We start from the raw sequence: 14,882 nt of genomic DNA, 5'->3' as shown, positions 1-14,882 counted from the left end.
TGGATGCCGTTTGACAAGGCTTCTCATTTTCATACGTTTCAGGTGACCACAAAATTCCTGAGTTGCAGGATAAAGTCAAAACCTACAAGATTTTTAGGCCCCCAGTTCAGCAAAGCATTTGAGCACATGCTTAAGTGCTTTGCTGGATCAGGGCCTTAATTAGTTCATCCCGGCTGAGTAGAAATTAAGACCTTTGATCCCAAGAGATGTTGCCTATCCACAGCTCCCAGGGAAGTCTACGGGCACTGCAGGTGCTCAGCACCTATCAGGATCAAGGCTATAAAGTATCACTCCTCTTCCCAACACAGTCTATTTTGTGTATACCATTTTTAAAGAAACATCTGTGATCACTTCTCTGGACTCTCCTCTGCTCCCTTTTCAGAAGACGATTGTTGCTGGTAACTGAAATGAGTTCTCCTGTTTGTGAAACCAAAAGCCACTGCAGTCACACTGAAATGAGAAGCACTAAGGTTTATTGAGCAGTTTTAACCCCCACTAGGTATATACCCTAGTGCTAACTAAAATGAGCACTAATTTTGTATAAAAGTACGTAGGGCCTAATCTTGTTGCCATTGAAGTCAGTGGGAGCATAATTAATAAATGCATTTAAGGCCAGAAGGGACCTTCTGCATAACACAGGGCAATGAACCTCCCCCAGTAATTTCTGCTTCAAGCCCATAACTTCTGTTTGAACTATAGCATAGCTATTAAAAGATAACCAGTCTTGATTTAAAGAACTCAAGTGATGGAGAATCCATCACCTCCCTAGATAAATTGTTCCGATGGTTAATTGCCCTCACTGTTAATCATCTATTCACAATAATCATGTGAAGCGCAGATCCAATTATGAAAGGGAAAATGTGCTCATTTTAGCTGTCACTATGTGTCTGTAGTGTGCTGTATATATGTGCTTTTGTACTAAAATGCAGGAATGCACACCCATTGTAATAAAAAAAAAACATTCTATAAGCATTCTTGTTACCAGTGTAAAATTAAAAATGGATGTGGATTAATATTAATTATCAGATCACACAGTGCTAGTTAGCAATGTTCTGCGTAAGTGTTAGTCTAATTTAGAGATGACACTGCTTTTCTACTGACAGCGAATAATGACAAATTGTATTTAGAAAGATTACAAAATCCAGCATAGGGTTAGGCAGCAGGAGCTCAGTTAGTTACTGGGCAGCTTTGGCTGTCTTACACTCTGTGGCACCTCCAGTCCTGTGTGCAGAGTCACCTATGCAGAAAAGAAATAATTGCTTAGTTAAAATACAAATTGGAACATCTTTAGTACAAAGAGTTTGTGAAGGCCAAGAATATGTGGTTAATGGTGAAAAGCTAATGTCACCAGGGGAGGCCCAATGTACAAATGATTCTTCCCCTGAGGCCAGGTCTACACTACAAACTTACATTGGTATAACTACGTTGCTCAGGGGTGTGAACAATCCACACCCCTGAGTGGCGCAGTTATACCGACCTAACCCCCGAAGTAGACAGAGCGTCTCCCACCGACATAGCTACTGCCTCTCGCAGAGGTGGATTAACTACGCTGACAGGAGAAGCTCTCCCGTCGGCGTAGTAGCGTGGTATCTTCACTAAAGCGATACAGTAGCGCAGCTGCACTGGTGGGGCACTGCAGCTTTTTAAGTGTAGACTTGCCCTGAGTCTAGCTGCCAGGTGTTTGTGACTCTTTCCAAGGCTAGCATCCATTTATCAGCCACCGCTGAGCCAGCTGCTTCTTGTCACCAGGAAGGGTGCCCCCAGATGGAATGGGTGACCAAGGGGTTATGAGGCAGGTGGAAAGCAGACTGGGGAGAGGGTCTTCTGAAGCATACAAAGCAGAGTCTGGTAGACCTTTCCCTGCTACCCTGTCAGTGTAGGACAGAGGAGGTTTTACAGCTCTCACCATAGCCCGACACCGCTGTCATCTACCAGGGTTCTTACAATGGCACCCATCACTGTAGGATCTGAGCACCTCCCAGGAGCTCTCTCAAGCTTAAACTCACAAAAGGGTTCTCCCCCGCCCCCTCGTCTGCATCTAGTTCCATGGGCAGGGCAGAGTGAATGGAGGGCATGTTGTGACAGCAGTGGTGTAGCAGACTGGCTGGGGCGCCTGGGTAATGGGAGGAATTGGACTGCAGCACTATAACTACCAGAAAGGCCCTAACTAACAAGCCATGTAACTTCAATGTCATTTTCCTAGTACCGTGTGTCTGTCTGATCTATTTAGATTTTATGATCTGTGGGGGAAGAACTATGGGTCAGATTTTTAAAGGAATTTAGGTGCCTAAAGAGACAGATAGGTGCCTAGTGGGATTTTCATGTCCTTCCTTCCTTCCTTCAGTGAACAGTATCTAGTATAAATGTAGCTGTAATTGGGCCTGGACTGTTTAGTGGGAGTTTATTGCTGTCACGTGACATCCTTGGAATGAAGGACTCTCTACCCTTGGAGAAAAAGAGGAACCAGCTGGGGTTAAACCAACATGCAGGCAACCCAAGTCAGAGGGAAGAGACTTATGAGGTCCGGCAGTCTCTCTACCCACGCAGGTACCACACTTGGTTATTGTGGATTCAGGTTGGCGTAACATGAACCCTCCAGCCTTTCAGGTGCTGGGGCACATGTAGGATCTGATTCTCCGTTACATTAAAGCCCCATTCTAGCAGTACAAAGGAGCGTTAACCTGGGTTAGCATAAATTACATTTACACCATCAACCTCAGAGAATATATTAGTGTTTCCAAATGTCATGAATTAAAGAGTGTGAATTAAATGCTTACTGGGTCTTCTCTTTCAAACTAGACATTCTTTGACCTACATTTTCTTAGCTTTATTTACCACCAGGCGTGTGTGTGTGTGTGTGTGTGTGTGTGTACCTATTTATTATTTCTAAAGCATCATTTCCCTATATCTGAGATGTGATACAAAAAAGTTAAATCCAACTATTTTCTTTTAAAAAGTGGCACTAGCCCAGATACAATCAGCAAACAAAACTAGGCAAAGTGGAAAAAAAAATCCGTATTTACACCTAACAGCTGCATCTCGATCTCTTCTCTCTGGCAGTCATGCAATAACTTTTAACAGGCAGTAGGATTTCTCCTTTGGTTGACATGCTGAATGAGTTAGACTGAACTGAAAAGGATTTACCTGTACATTTCGGTTGAGGCTTAATGCAGGCATGAAGACACCCTCCACATTTTCAAATGCTGGAGGTCCTTGCTGTTGCCCATTTATGTAAAAGGTCAGGCTGTGCTTGTTTAGGTCCAGGAGAACGCCCACAGTGGCACCTTTAGAAACACCCCCTTCTGTCCTAAGAAACAAAGTGACCGTATTGTCCATCTTAGAGGAGGCAGATTGTTACATTCCAGCCTCTCTCTATTTCAGCCAATCTTACTGAAGTGAAAGGAAAGTGGAGCAGCATGGTAAAATTAGTATTAGTTGGAGGACATCTGCTAAAGGCCTTTTCTCCATGCGTAGTTCCCATTTTCCACTAAATGCAGGCAGCCCTGAGAAATGAGGCCCCATAAGGTCATATCCACCCAGTGGGTACATTTTGGCAGAGCTGAAAAAGCTCAAAGGGCTTGACAGAGAAAGGGGGAGTTAAACTAACAGGATAGAGCAGAGACGTTGAGGACGGAAAAGTTATTGTTTGAAACCAGTACTCTTCAGACCTCACATTCTGGAGGGAATATGTTCATATTAATAAAGAACTGATCCTAAGGGCTTTCATTGAAATCCACAGGATTGTTCACATAAGTAAAGGCTGCAGGAACTGACCTAAATGTTAATGTGCATTCGAGGTCTCAGATAGGGCGGCACATTGAACTCTTTATAAGATAGATTGTAAGAACAGACAGTAGCTTATAACTGGTGAAATCCCTTTTTGCCTGAACCAAATACACAACATTAATTCTATTTTAATTTGGTTATCACAGCTAGCAATTGGGATCTACTCTGCTCTAGTCAGAGGTGCCGACTTTCTGCTTTCCCCAGGGGTGCTTGACCTCCACTCTGCTCCAGGCCCCACCTCCACTCCATTCCTTCCCCCAAAGGCCCACCCACACCCCACCTGTTCCCGCCCCTGCTCCGCCCCCTCCCCTGAGTGTGCCCCACACTCGCTCCTTCCCCTACCCCCCGGGGCCTCCTGCACACCACTGAACAGCTGATCACCGGTGGGTGGGAGGCACTGGGGGGAAGGGGAAGGAGTGGATCAGCGGTACCGCTGGTGGGTGCTGAGCACCCACTATTTTTTCCCCATAGGTGCTCCAGCCATGGAGCACCCATGGAGTTGGTGCCTGTCGCTCTAGTTGCAGGCCAGGACCTAAAAATTATGTCCAAAAATAGCAGACAATTTAGGCTGCCCTCAGCTGGGGGGGAATGGGCTCACTTTACTATGAAGTGCATAGATCAGGGGACTTGAGAGTTCGGCACCCAGAAATGGCTTTGTGACATTGTGTGTGATGTGGTACAGAGATGAAAAAGCAAAGTTTGTTTTTATTGATTAACAGCACTCGGATAAGGTTTTCAAAAATGATTAGTGATTTTGGAGTGTCTCCATTTTTGGGTGTCCCACTGAAGATACCTTAAAGAGGCCTGATTTGCCAGAGGGCATGGTGCCAATGCAGGGGTAGCAGGAGCTGGTTCAAGGTGGAAGTAGAAGCTGATTAGGGGTATGCTCCCTCACTGCACTAAGCTGGTGGCTAGAAGTGGGAGCCTGTTCAGGGACTGAGAGTGTTGAGTTATTGGGCTAGGAGCTGTTTCAAGTGTTGGGGGTTTGGTGGTGGTGGGGGAGATGATCATTTGTGTTAGGAGCAGCTATTGAGAGCTACTGTAGCACCAGAGTCCTACCATGATGACAGATTCAGCCAACTCTTATACGCAAGAATAATCTGACATTCATGCACTTGTCCTTTAAGGACTAGGCTAGCCCAATATCATACTACTTTGAAGAGCATGGAGCTAGAAAACCACTAGATATGTGGATTGGCCCTAGGTGCTGAAGCTTTTAATGTCACTGGAATTCTGCAAGGGAATTATAGCCTGACGTGCATAGATTCAGTGTTTATAATATTTTTAAAAATTTACAGCAGAAGAGAAAACAACCCCCCCTCAATTCACAGAATAAACACAATTTTAATGTAATATTCATCAGAATGTCTAGTGATCAACAATAACATGCATGCCAATCTGAAAAGTATGATTAGGGCCAAATATGTGGAGCAGGAAATTTGATATTATTGGTAATGGCTGTTTTAGTTTTGTCCACCAGGTGGCACAAGATAGTTTTCTTTAGATTAAACCAGTGGTTTAAAACCTTCTTTCATTTGCGGATCCCTACAAAATTTTAACTGGAGGTGCTGAACCCTTTGGAAATCTTAGATATAGTCTGTGGCCCCCCAGTGGTTCCACGGACCACAGGTTGAAAACCACTGTTCTATGGCAGACAACCTTTCGTGGACTCCCTTAGACACAGTGTGTGGACCTCCAGGAGTTCTCAGACCACAGATTGAAAACCACATGATTAGACCATTGCGTGGCTCAGCCCAGCTCCCCATGAACTCAAAGGCAGTTTTCCTACTGACTTCAGTGGAAATAGGATTGGGCTGATAATGAGAACATGGCACATTCTTTCCCTAATGAAATCTCTTCAGACAATACCAGTATTCCATTCAAAACTCAAGAATTAGTCCCCCCACCTAATCATGAAATCAGTTTAAAAAAAACACAAAATAATAACTATGGGATTCTTTTTTTTGCCTCCCAGTGTAATAGTCACTCGGGATCATGTTTTCAAGATTTGCTCTGTAACCAGGAGGGCTAGAAACCTACATTTTTTTAAAATGCAAGATGAGATTTTCATAACCTAATTACATGAATCCAGAGTCTTTAAAAAAAAAAATAACGCACACCAAATATTGCAAGACTCATGATAAAAATTGCAAGAACTGGTAACACTGAGATAACAGAGATATTTTTCTGATGGATCATATTTTTTCCCCTCTTAGTACCTGACTTGATTACAAATTTTGTCCAGCTTTACATCCTGCAGCATACGGCTGAGTTTTTAAATATACTTTGTCATCTTTTAAAATGTCACTTAGCAGAAACATTGATCCTCTCCAAGAGCAGAAATTTAAGCTTCACCCTTTTTGATGGTATTATGCTCCTACTTATATAAGAAGTTAATTGATTCTCTGAGGCTAATGAATTGTGTGGTAAACCACTGGTTCTCAACCAGGGGTCTGGGGCCCTCTGGGGGGGCCGCAAGCAGGTTTCAGGGGGGTGCCAACAAGGGCCAGTATTAGACTTGCTGGGGCCCAGGCCAGAAAGCCAAAGCCCCACCACATGGGGCTGAAGCCTGAGGTCCTGTGCCCCGCTACCCTGGGCTGAAGCCTGAGCAACTTAGCTTCAGAGGGCCACCTATGGCATGGGGCCCTGGGCAGTTGCCCTGCTTGCTACCCACTAATGCTGGTCCTGGCTTTTATATGCAGAAAAACAGCTGTTGGGGCACTGGTGGGCTGTGGCGTTTTTATAGCATGCTGTGGCAGTCTCAGAAAGAAAAAGGCTGAGAACCCTTGTGCTAAACAATGACACAGAGCCATAGGTCCCTGCACTTCCACAGACTGAGGGTATGAAAGCCCAGAAAAGCCCTGCTTGCAGGCTGGAAATGAGGAGTGCTGCCTCTGCAGTAGTGTTCCCCCAGCCCATAACTGAACGGAAACCCCTCCCTGAGATCATGATCTATCATATGGAAAAGGGCAGAGTGGGAGGTATTCCCACTTTCCAGCATCATCATCCTCCCACCAAACCCACAGGTCTTGAGCAGGTAAGTTACTAATACTCTGTCAGCATTAACCACTTCCCCGCTGCAATTTGGAACAATTTCTGCAATTTATTAGAGGGGCAAAGGCAGAGAGGGGATTCTCTAACATCATGGCTGAGGGCTGCAGGGGAGAGGGAGCCACTGCAAAGGCAAAGGGTCTCAGTGCAGATTTCCCTGTGTTTCTGATGGTTCCCACAAAAGCTACACACCTCTTGGTGGTCCATTGCTTTTGAGACCAATCTCCCAGTCACTCTAATGATGGAGAATGGTGGGAAAGTGAAAGTTGCATGGACAAACTTTACCATGGCATTTCCTGACTTCTGAGTGCTTTATTTTGCAGCTTTAGCATTTAGGTTTTTTCTGATTGAATGCTTTGGATATAACTTAGAAACCAATTGGCTGAACAGACTCTGAACTCATGTAATTATGGCCTTAAATAATACACAGCACAGAACTACCATGCCCTTTCATTAATCAGATCACCAGGCCACATCCAAAATGTTTCTTGTTAAGCAGCAGCCACAGACAAAACACAGTTACATAGGTTCTCCCGTCGGCATAGTTAATCCACCTCCTCAAGAGGTGGTAGCTAGTTCAACAACACCGGGGGTTACGTCGTCTTAAGTCCATCCCTCAGTGGTGTGGCTTTTTCACATCCCTGAGTGACATAGCTGGGTTGATCTAATTTTTGAGACCAGCTGATAGTTCTAGTGTAATTCCTTTTTATAACTCCATACTTGTTTTAATTATTATATATGAGATAATGCATGTTACATTTTACGTGAAGCCACTTAGTGTCTTAACAATCTGCATGACCACTTAACGGAAACAGCAGCAATTTGTTACAATACTTTAGGCAGCTAAATAAATATTTACTGGATGAGAATCTTTCTTTGTAGAGATATCCACCAATTTTTCAGCATTTCCATTTAGGTCCCAATTCTGCCACCCTTACTCACATTGACTCTGGTCCTGTTGGATTATTTAGTCACATGTGTAAAGTTAAGTATGTGTATGAGTGTTTGCAGATTTAGGACCACTGAGTAGTACCTTACTCCATGAGAAATCCCAGAAGGCACTACTGCTTGTGAGTAAAGATGGAGGAATCTGGCCCTCCATGAATAATGCTGTTGTCTCTCAGTGGAGCCTGCCACTTTAGAATATTTCCCAGCAGGGGAATGGCCAAATTGATGATGCAAAATAGGTCTGAAACAATTGGCTAGATCATTAGAAAATGGCAGAAAGTTTCAAAGTTCCTGTAACACAGGTCATAACATTTTAAAAACACCTTTTAGTTAATGTAAAAATTGGTTTAACAATTAAGTTGGTCTTTGTCTTCTAAACCTACCCTACAATAATTTGAATACTTTCTGATTTTTAACTGCAAGGCTGATTCTTTTCACTCCTACTTTGCTTCTTCAACAGCCTGATAAAAGCCCATTGAAATCAATTAAGAGACGCCTACCGATTTCTGTCCCAAGTTCTCAAGATGGGGCTTTTCCCATCTGATGGTTAATTATTCATTTTGAAGGTGCGCCAGACACAAACTCTTCTTAGTGATTTTTTTTCTTCTCTGCAATTTGTTGCAGTGGTTGGAATTTTATATACATTGCAATGTATGCATTCCTTTACTTGGGAACCTTGCCAGGGAACAGCTCCATTGCAATGAACTCCAGTGGCTCTAGCCAATGGACACATGGCACACCTGGGGTGTCTGTGCACCTATTCCCAGTAGTTAACAAATGTGAATTGATATCTGCTAGCCTAAGTTTATTGTACCTCTTTTTCTGTACTTCTTTTCCTTCATGAAAGACTGATTCCCTGCTCTGCTGCGGCTACTAAAATTAATCAGCCATCTTCTGTTGGTTTTTAAAAAAAATGTTTTAGGGCACAGTTATGCAAGATGCTGAATCAATGAAACCTGAGGGTGCTGCCACCTTGCAAAACGAATTTAGCAATTTCCAGGATTAGGACTTTTGACCATGTTTATTTTCAGACTCACTCATTTATCTAACAGCCTAATACAGTCCTATAAAATTTGTGAAAGCTGAAACAATTGGTCTCTAGATATCTAGAATTATAATGGCCCCCATTACCATAGTATCTGTAACCCTCACAGACTTTAATAGCTTTATTAAATATATGATAGCTCAGTGGTATATTTCTATTTCCACTGGGGAGTGACAGTTAAGCAGATTCTACTGTTTTTAAAAGACTATTGAAACTAGTGGGTTAACAAAATGACCTACTTGGCTGCCGTGGTTAAAAATATAATGCCTAGCGCTAATACCATTAAAGTGCATGTATGTTAAAAAAATGTGCACTCCACAGTTATGCTCCACTCTAGTGAACACTCCATGAGTCTGTCCCTTTTTAAGATATTCCTGTAACAGCTGGCAATTCTCCATCCATGGAAGCTATTTTTTTCTCCCGTTTAGGCAGAGTGATCAGAAAGTCAAAATGTGTCCATTGTTTGCTGTCCATGGAAAAAAAGCTTTTGCTAAGCTCTTCAGCGGCCAAGCAATACAGAGTGCTTGCCTATAACAACACTCCAAGGATTGAATCCATAAAATAGGTTTCTAGGACAGTGTCACACAGACTATTTGCCAGCATTTTTTCAGAAACCATCAGCTATTTCATGGACCACTAATTTTTTTACTGCTTAAAATTACTTCTGCTCTAAATCCAATCAAGGCACTAAAGGGGCAGAGACAAATATCTTTTCATATAATTTATCACATTTTGTTATTTTATTCTATGTTGGTTTAGGGCCTGAGCCAAAACCCACTGAAGTCAACGGAAAAATTTCCATTGACTTCAGTAGACTTTGGCTCAGCCCTTAAATTCTTTTGCCAATCTATAATGGCCCAGAAGCCAAGATGGCTTTTTAAAAAATACTTTTTTGTTGTCATGCATGTCATTTGTGATGCTGCCTATAACGTGGTGATGGCTGCATTATAAATTAGAACAGAGACAAATATACAGATGATATTCACAATAGAAATGGTCAAGAGTTTTTTGACAAATCACTTTGTTGGAAAATGATGATTCATCAAAACTGAAACTTTTTGCAGGAACGTATCTGTTTCAACAAAACTTTCTCGGGTCCAAGTTGGAATTAAACCACAGGGAGAATGAATAGTCTAGTGGATAGAATACCTGGGATGCCAGAGACCCAGGCTCAAGTCCCTGCTTCACCTGATTTGTTTCAGGAATTGAATCTACATCTTCTAACATCCCGAGTGAAGGCCTAATAACCACTGGGCTACTGGCAATTCTTGGAGGGGGGGGGGTCCTCTCACCCCCAATTTTTTTTGAAATATCTAGTATTCATTCCAATGGGTAACAAAATAAAATGTTGAAAATTCAAAACTTTTCACACACAAAAAAAAAAAAAAAAATTGAACTCTTGTTTTCTGGCCATCCACAGTTCTGGGAACAGGGTTTGCTGGATAACTTTGCAGCAGTTTTGCTAGGTCATGTTCTGGCAGTGGCCTTTGCTTTAAACATTTTTCAGCAACTGTGGTATATTTTAAAACACAAATACATATTAGAATATCAGTATGTGCTACAGGAGATATAGAAACCCACTTTAAGGTATTGTGACTATGAGGTAAGTATCCCTTTAATATCTAAAAAAAGATAACATTATAAACAAGCCTTTTCAAGATCACTGTAAGACTCTCTTAATTATTGGTTTTAAGGAAAAAATATTCAAGATAGTGGGGTGAGGAGGGGCAGTGTGGTCCAGTAAATAGGACACTGAACCAGGTTCTATTCCTGGTTCTGCCATAGACCTGCTATGTGACCTTGGGCAAGTTACAATCTGTGTGTGTGTGTGTGTGTCAATTTCCCATACACCTCTACCCCGATATAACGCGACCCGATATAACATGAATTCGGATATAACGCGGTAAAACAGTGCTCCGGGGGGGTTGGGGCTGCGCACTCCGGCAGCTCAAAGCAAGTTCGATATAAGACGGTTTCACCTATAACGCGGTAAGATTTTTTTGGCTCCCGAGGACAGCGTTATATCAGGGTAGAGGTGTACCTGTAAAATAGGGTTAATAATACTCAAGCTTTTCAAAAGCACTAAAGTGCCTTAGGTGCTGCCTACATCCCATTGACAACTTTTGGCACCCCTGATTGACTTTCATGACCCCCATATGGGTCACGACCCACTCGCTGAGGAACACTGGTACAGACAGAATGGCCAAATTCACTCTGCTACATGCTGTTGTAATTTTGTGGGAATAATATGTCCGTTCAGAGAAGGTGGTCCTGGCTGTGTAGTTAGAATATAAAGTTAGAAATCAAAGATGTGGACAACCAAATAAAAATAATCAGAAGACTCAAAATAACGTATGATGATGATAATGTAAATTACTTTTCTTAGTCTCACAAATGTTGTAACTAAATAAAATTCTAGATAATACTTAGTCCTGCCTTGAATGCAGGGGACTGAACTAGAAGACCTCTCGAGGTCCCTTCCAGTCCTTTGATTCTATGGTTCTATGAAAAACAGCATTATCCAGTGATTCAATCAAGTCAAACATCATGACATGAATAGCGAACTCTAATCATGCCACTTGGTTAGAAATATTTCTTGTGATTTCACTGAGCAGTCGTGTCTGCAATTTACCCTAACAAAACTTATATGAACCATCATAGCACTCCTGAGAGTTACCTGATACTCCTAGACCCAAATTCAACCCTCATGTAACTTTACTGACTTAAATTGTAAATCTTTTAATTATTGTTTGATTGCCCACACTTTTGATTACTAACTCTACACAGCATTCCTCCCAGCCATGCCTCCATTTCTGAAGGCCATATTATTTCCAGGAATTACAGTATTGTGATATTGGCTGTTACACGCTGGCTGATGCTGGGAAAATCTTCCTGACAAAACCAGGGTGCAGAATACATAAATGCCAATCTCCACAGTGATAGGAAGGGGAGTTAAGTATTTCAGCCTTAGACTATCTCCAGCCCCCAACTGCCCAATTCCCAGATAAGGACCCCCAAATTTTCTCCAGTTTGTGCCTTCAGTCCTAGCAACTTTCCATTACAACCACTAGTCTTCTAGCTGAAGAAGACTGACAGGCTTTGCAAAGAATCCCATTCAATACCTCTACTTAATAAGGCAGACTGGTCACTGTTCATCAGTAAGGCAATTCCTCCTCTGTCCTTGTCCTCAAATCACCCCTGGGCATAGCCTATCACTGGGTTTAATCAGCTTTCAGTACTGCCAGTAAACATCTTCATTTTGAACAAACTGCAATTGGTGCTAGCGTTTGCCTAATTGCTATACTGCCTTGTGACCACAAAGAATCCTGAGGAATGGAATGAAATCACCTTTCCCACTGCTTCAATGAAAAGGAATGCAGAATCTTTAAAATATGTTGTACTTAAGGGGGGGGGGGGAATCAAGCCACAAGAAAAGTCCATGATCAGAGCTTACCGACTTGTATGAGAATTGCAATGCATGAACCAGCTGCGGTTGTTGTCAACATACATGGCCCATGCCTTGTCGTCCTTTCCTAGCATCATGTCCTTGACCACATTAATTCTGGCAATTCCAAAAGCCGGATCTGGATGGTTATCATAACGATCCACATGCAGTTCCCAGTAATGTACTCCCTTGGAGAAGGCCGCTGTGCCCAGAACAACACGATCGTCATAACTACTACAAGTGGCAGTCTGGTTGTCATTCGATAGGACTATGTCCCGATGGGCTGAAGAGGGGTCAAAGGTGAACCAGGCCACTGTGCAGGAAGAATAAAGGCAGCTCAATAGCAGGAAAGGATGCAATAAAATTTAATTGTGCTTTATTTTAAGTACGTTTCTGCCCTCCTAAATTCCCACCATACTTTCAAGTGGAGAAGATATTCTTTCCTTGTTGTTCTAAACTAGTCTGTTTCACCTCAGAGATGACTGCATTTCAGTCAGAGGAGAAAAGTAAAAATGTTTTATGTCATTTACATAATCAGTAAAATTTGCAATGCATTTTTCAATCTATTTGGATGAAAGGTGCTATATAACTGTAAACCAGCCAATGTGTTTTGTCCTATCTGGGTCTGTCTTTTGGGATGTAAGCTCCCTGAAGAAGTGTCTCTGTTTGGGTCTGGTACATTGTTGAGCAAATTACTGCTGCACAAATAAGAGAGAAAAATAATTTGGCTCTGGACTTGCCCAAAGTCTGGGGATGTTCAAATATGGGATTTGGTTCAGGCCTGTCTCTACTGGAATTACTGTTTCATTGTGTGTCCAAGCTCATCATAACTGGGTTTCACTTCATTTTAAAAAAATTCTTTACATCTAAATATTTTATACTGACATAGTTTGACAACACTATATAAATACAGAGCATGATTATGGTATTTGCTTCAGGATTAATTTACAGTATTATTAATCAAGATGAACTTCTTGTGGTGCCCATATGGATGTCAAGTGTAATTAGATGGGAACACAGCATGAATTACCACCCAAGTCTTATCAAACACTCTTGTGAAATTAGTATCAGTAGTGAAGAAAACACTGAAACACCAAAGACACAGAGAGAGAGGTGGAGACAAGGAGTGGCATATAGATATTCACAGTGTGTAGTGTAAATGACTATGTACTCTAGAGCAAACACGATTTTAATTAAACCCAAAGCCTTGACAGGCAAATGCACTTGTAACATTTGAAACCTGGAGAGCTGCCAATAACTAAAACATGCCAAGAGTCTAAAGAGCTGTATTTTATTTTTCTTTTATCATTTTTGAGTATTTGCGGCAGAAGAAAGGCCAGGGCTGGATGGAGAACCTCAGAGACTGCAGGCTTGATTTTCAATGAGGGCATAACATAGCCGCTGGCTACGTGCAGCTACAGTTGCACAAGTTCTTTCCCAGCACTAAATCCTGTGCATGTACCCAACTGACCCTAACTCTGTGTGCAAGTGGTAGACTCCACAAATCTGCACACACATACTACTGCTGGAAAGTGTGCACATGGAAATCACATGTACACTCACCAAGGCCAAGGTCTGCTAAAGGGGATCTGATATCTTCTATTTATCCACAGAAGGAACAGCAGGAGTATGGGCATCCCCATCCTGCCCCACTAACGTACATCAGTCCTGTCCTGGAGTCACAGCATATAGGGCTGAGAGGGAAGCTCAGTCTCTAGGCACGTTCAGTCCTGGGGCCCCCTCATTAAAACTCATAATGCCAAGTATAGTGGTGGCTGTGATGGAACGTGAATACCTGGCCGCTAGAAACCAGAGCTCTTTATTTTTTAATGATCTAAAACAAACTCACCGTCAGATGTCTGTAAAACAACTGTCTTGCTATAAGGGCCAACTCCTGATGAATTAAAAGCTTTGACTCTTGCATTGTAGGTACTGTTGAAATGAAGGCCATCAATTGTGCATAGGGTCTCCTTGCCAACATACACTTCCTGAGCATTCAAAAAGACAGGAACAAAGCTCACCAACTTCTTCCCAACAGAGGGTCTCACAGTCAGACTTTTAAACATAAGCTAAAAGTAAATATTGTTCAATGTTTAGGTGAATTTAGAATTTACATTATTATAGTAAGGATACTTACGTCCAGTGAGGCTCAACATAGAGAAGAGAAGTCAAGAAAGAAAGGTGGAGGCAGCAAGAGTGAGACAAAGATTAAAAAGGGAAGTCTAAAATGTATAGTTTTGTTATTTCAAGAGGGCTGTCTCAATTCTCCTATGGGTATTGTTAATATACAGCAATGTAGTTTTGGAGCCTAGATCCAAACCATGAATACAGGGTCTGAAGAGGCTTATTTCTGAAGATAAAAAGAGCTTTGTATGTATCATTTGGCTATCCAACAAGTAAGGGGGTGGAGGGAATGTGATAAATGGCTGCAGAGATCTGACTGGTACAAACAGGGCCGGCTCTAGGCACCAGCAAAACAAGCTGGTGCTTGGGGCGGCACATTTTTAGGGGCGGCACAGCCAGCCCCAGAATGCCGCCCCTAAAAATGTGCCCCGGCCGCCCTAGCACCTCCGCTGCCGCTCGCGCGCCGCTACTCGCCCTCCCTCC

General features: G+C 42.5%; 1 protein-coding gene across 3 annotated transcripts in view; it reads right to left on the bottom strand.

Moving 5' to 3' along the window:
- Positions 1 to 361: 361 nt before the first annotated feature.
- The window catches only part of TRIM67 (tripartite motif containing 67), a 45,880-nt gene continuing 31,359 nt past the window's right edge, over positions 362 to 14,882 (bottom strand). For 2 of the 3 annotated variants that reach the window (XM_024203865.1, XM_024203867.1), the window contains 4 exons: positions 14,125 to 14,263; positions 12,285 to 12,588; positions 3,145 to 3,307; positions 1,159 to 1,237 (listed from right to left, as the gene is read on the bottom strand). In XM_024203865.1, the coding sequence (XP_024059633.1) occupies positions 1,172 to 1,237; positions 3,145 to 3,307; positions 12,285 to 12,588; positions 14,125 to 14,263 (672 nt within the window). In that variant the 3' untranslated portion in view covers positions 1,159 to 1,171. Of the gene's footprint in view, positions 451 to 1,158; positions 1,238 to 3,144; positions 3,308 to 12,284; positions 12,589 to 14,124; positions 14,264 to 14,882 lie in introns of those variants that run through there. The other variant, XM_024203866.1, reaches the window with a different exon arrangement.

This window comes from Terrapene carolina, unplaced genomic scaffold (genome assembly GCF_002925995.2).
Source record: "Terrapene carolina triunguis isolate 2854851 unplaced genomic scaffold, T_m_triunguis-2.0 Scaffold85, whole genome shotgun sequence".
In the NCBI taxonomy this organism is placed as follows: Eukaryota; Metazoa; Chordata; order Testudines; family Emydidae; genus Terrapene; species Terrapene triunguis.
The sequence above is the reverse complement of the archived record's forward strand: the minus strand, read 5'-3'. Positions and strand labels throughout refer to the sequence as shown.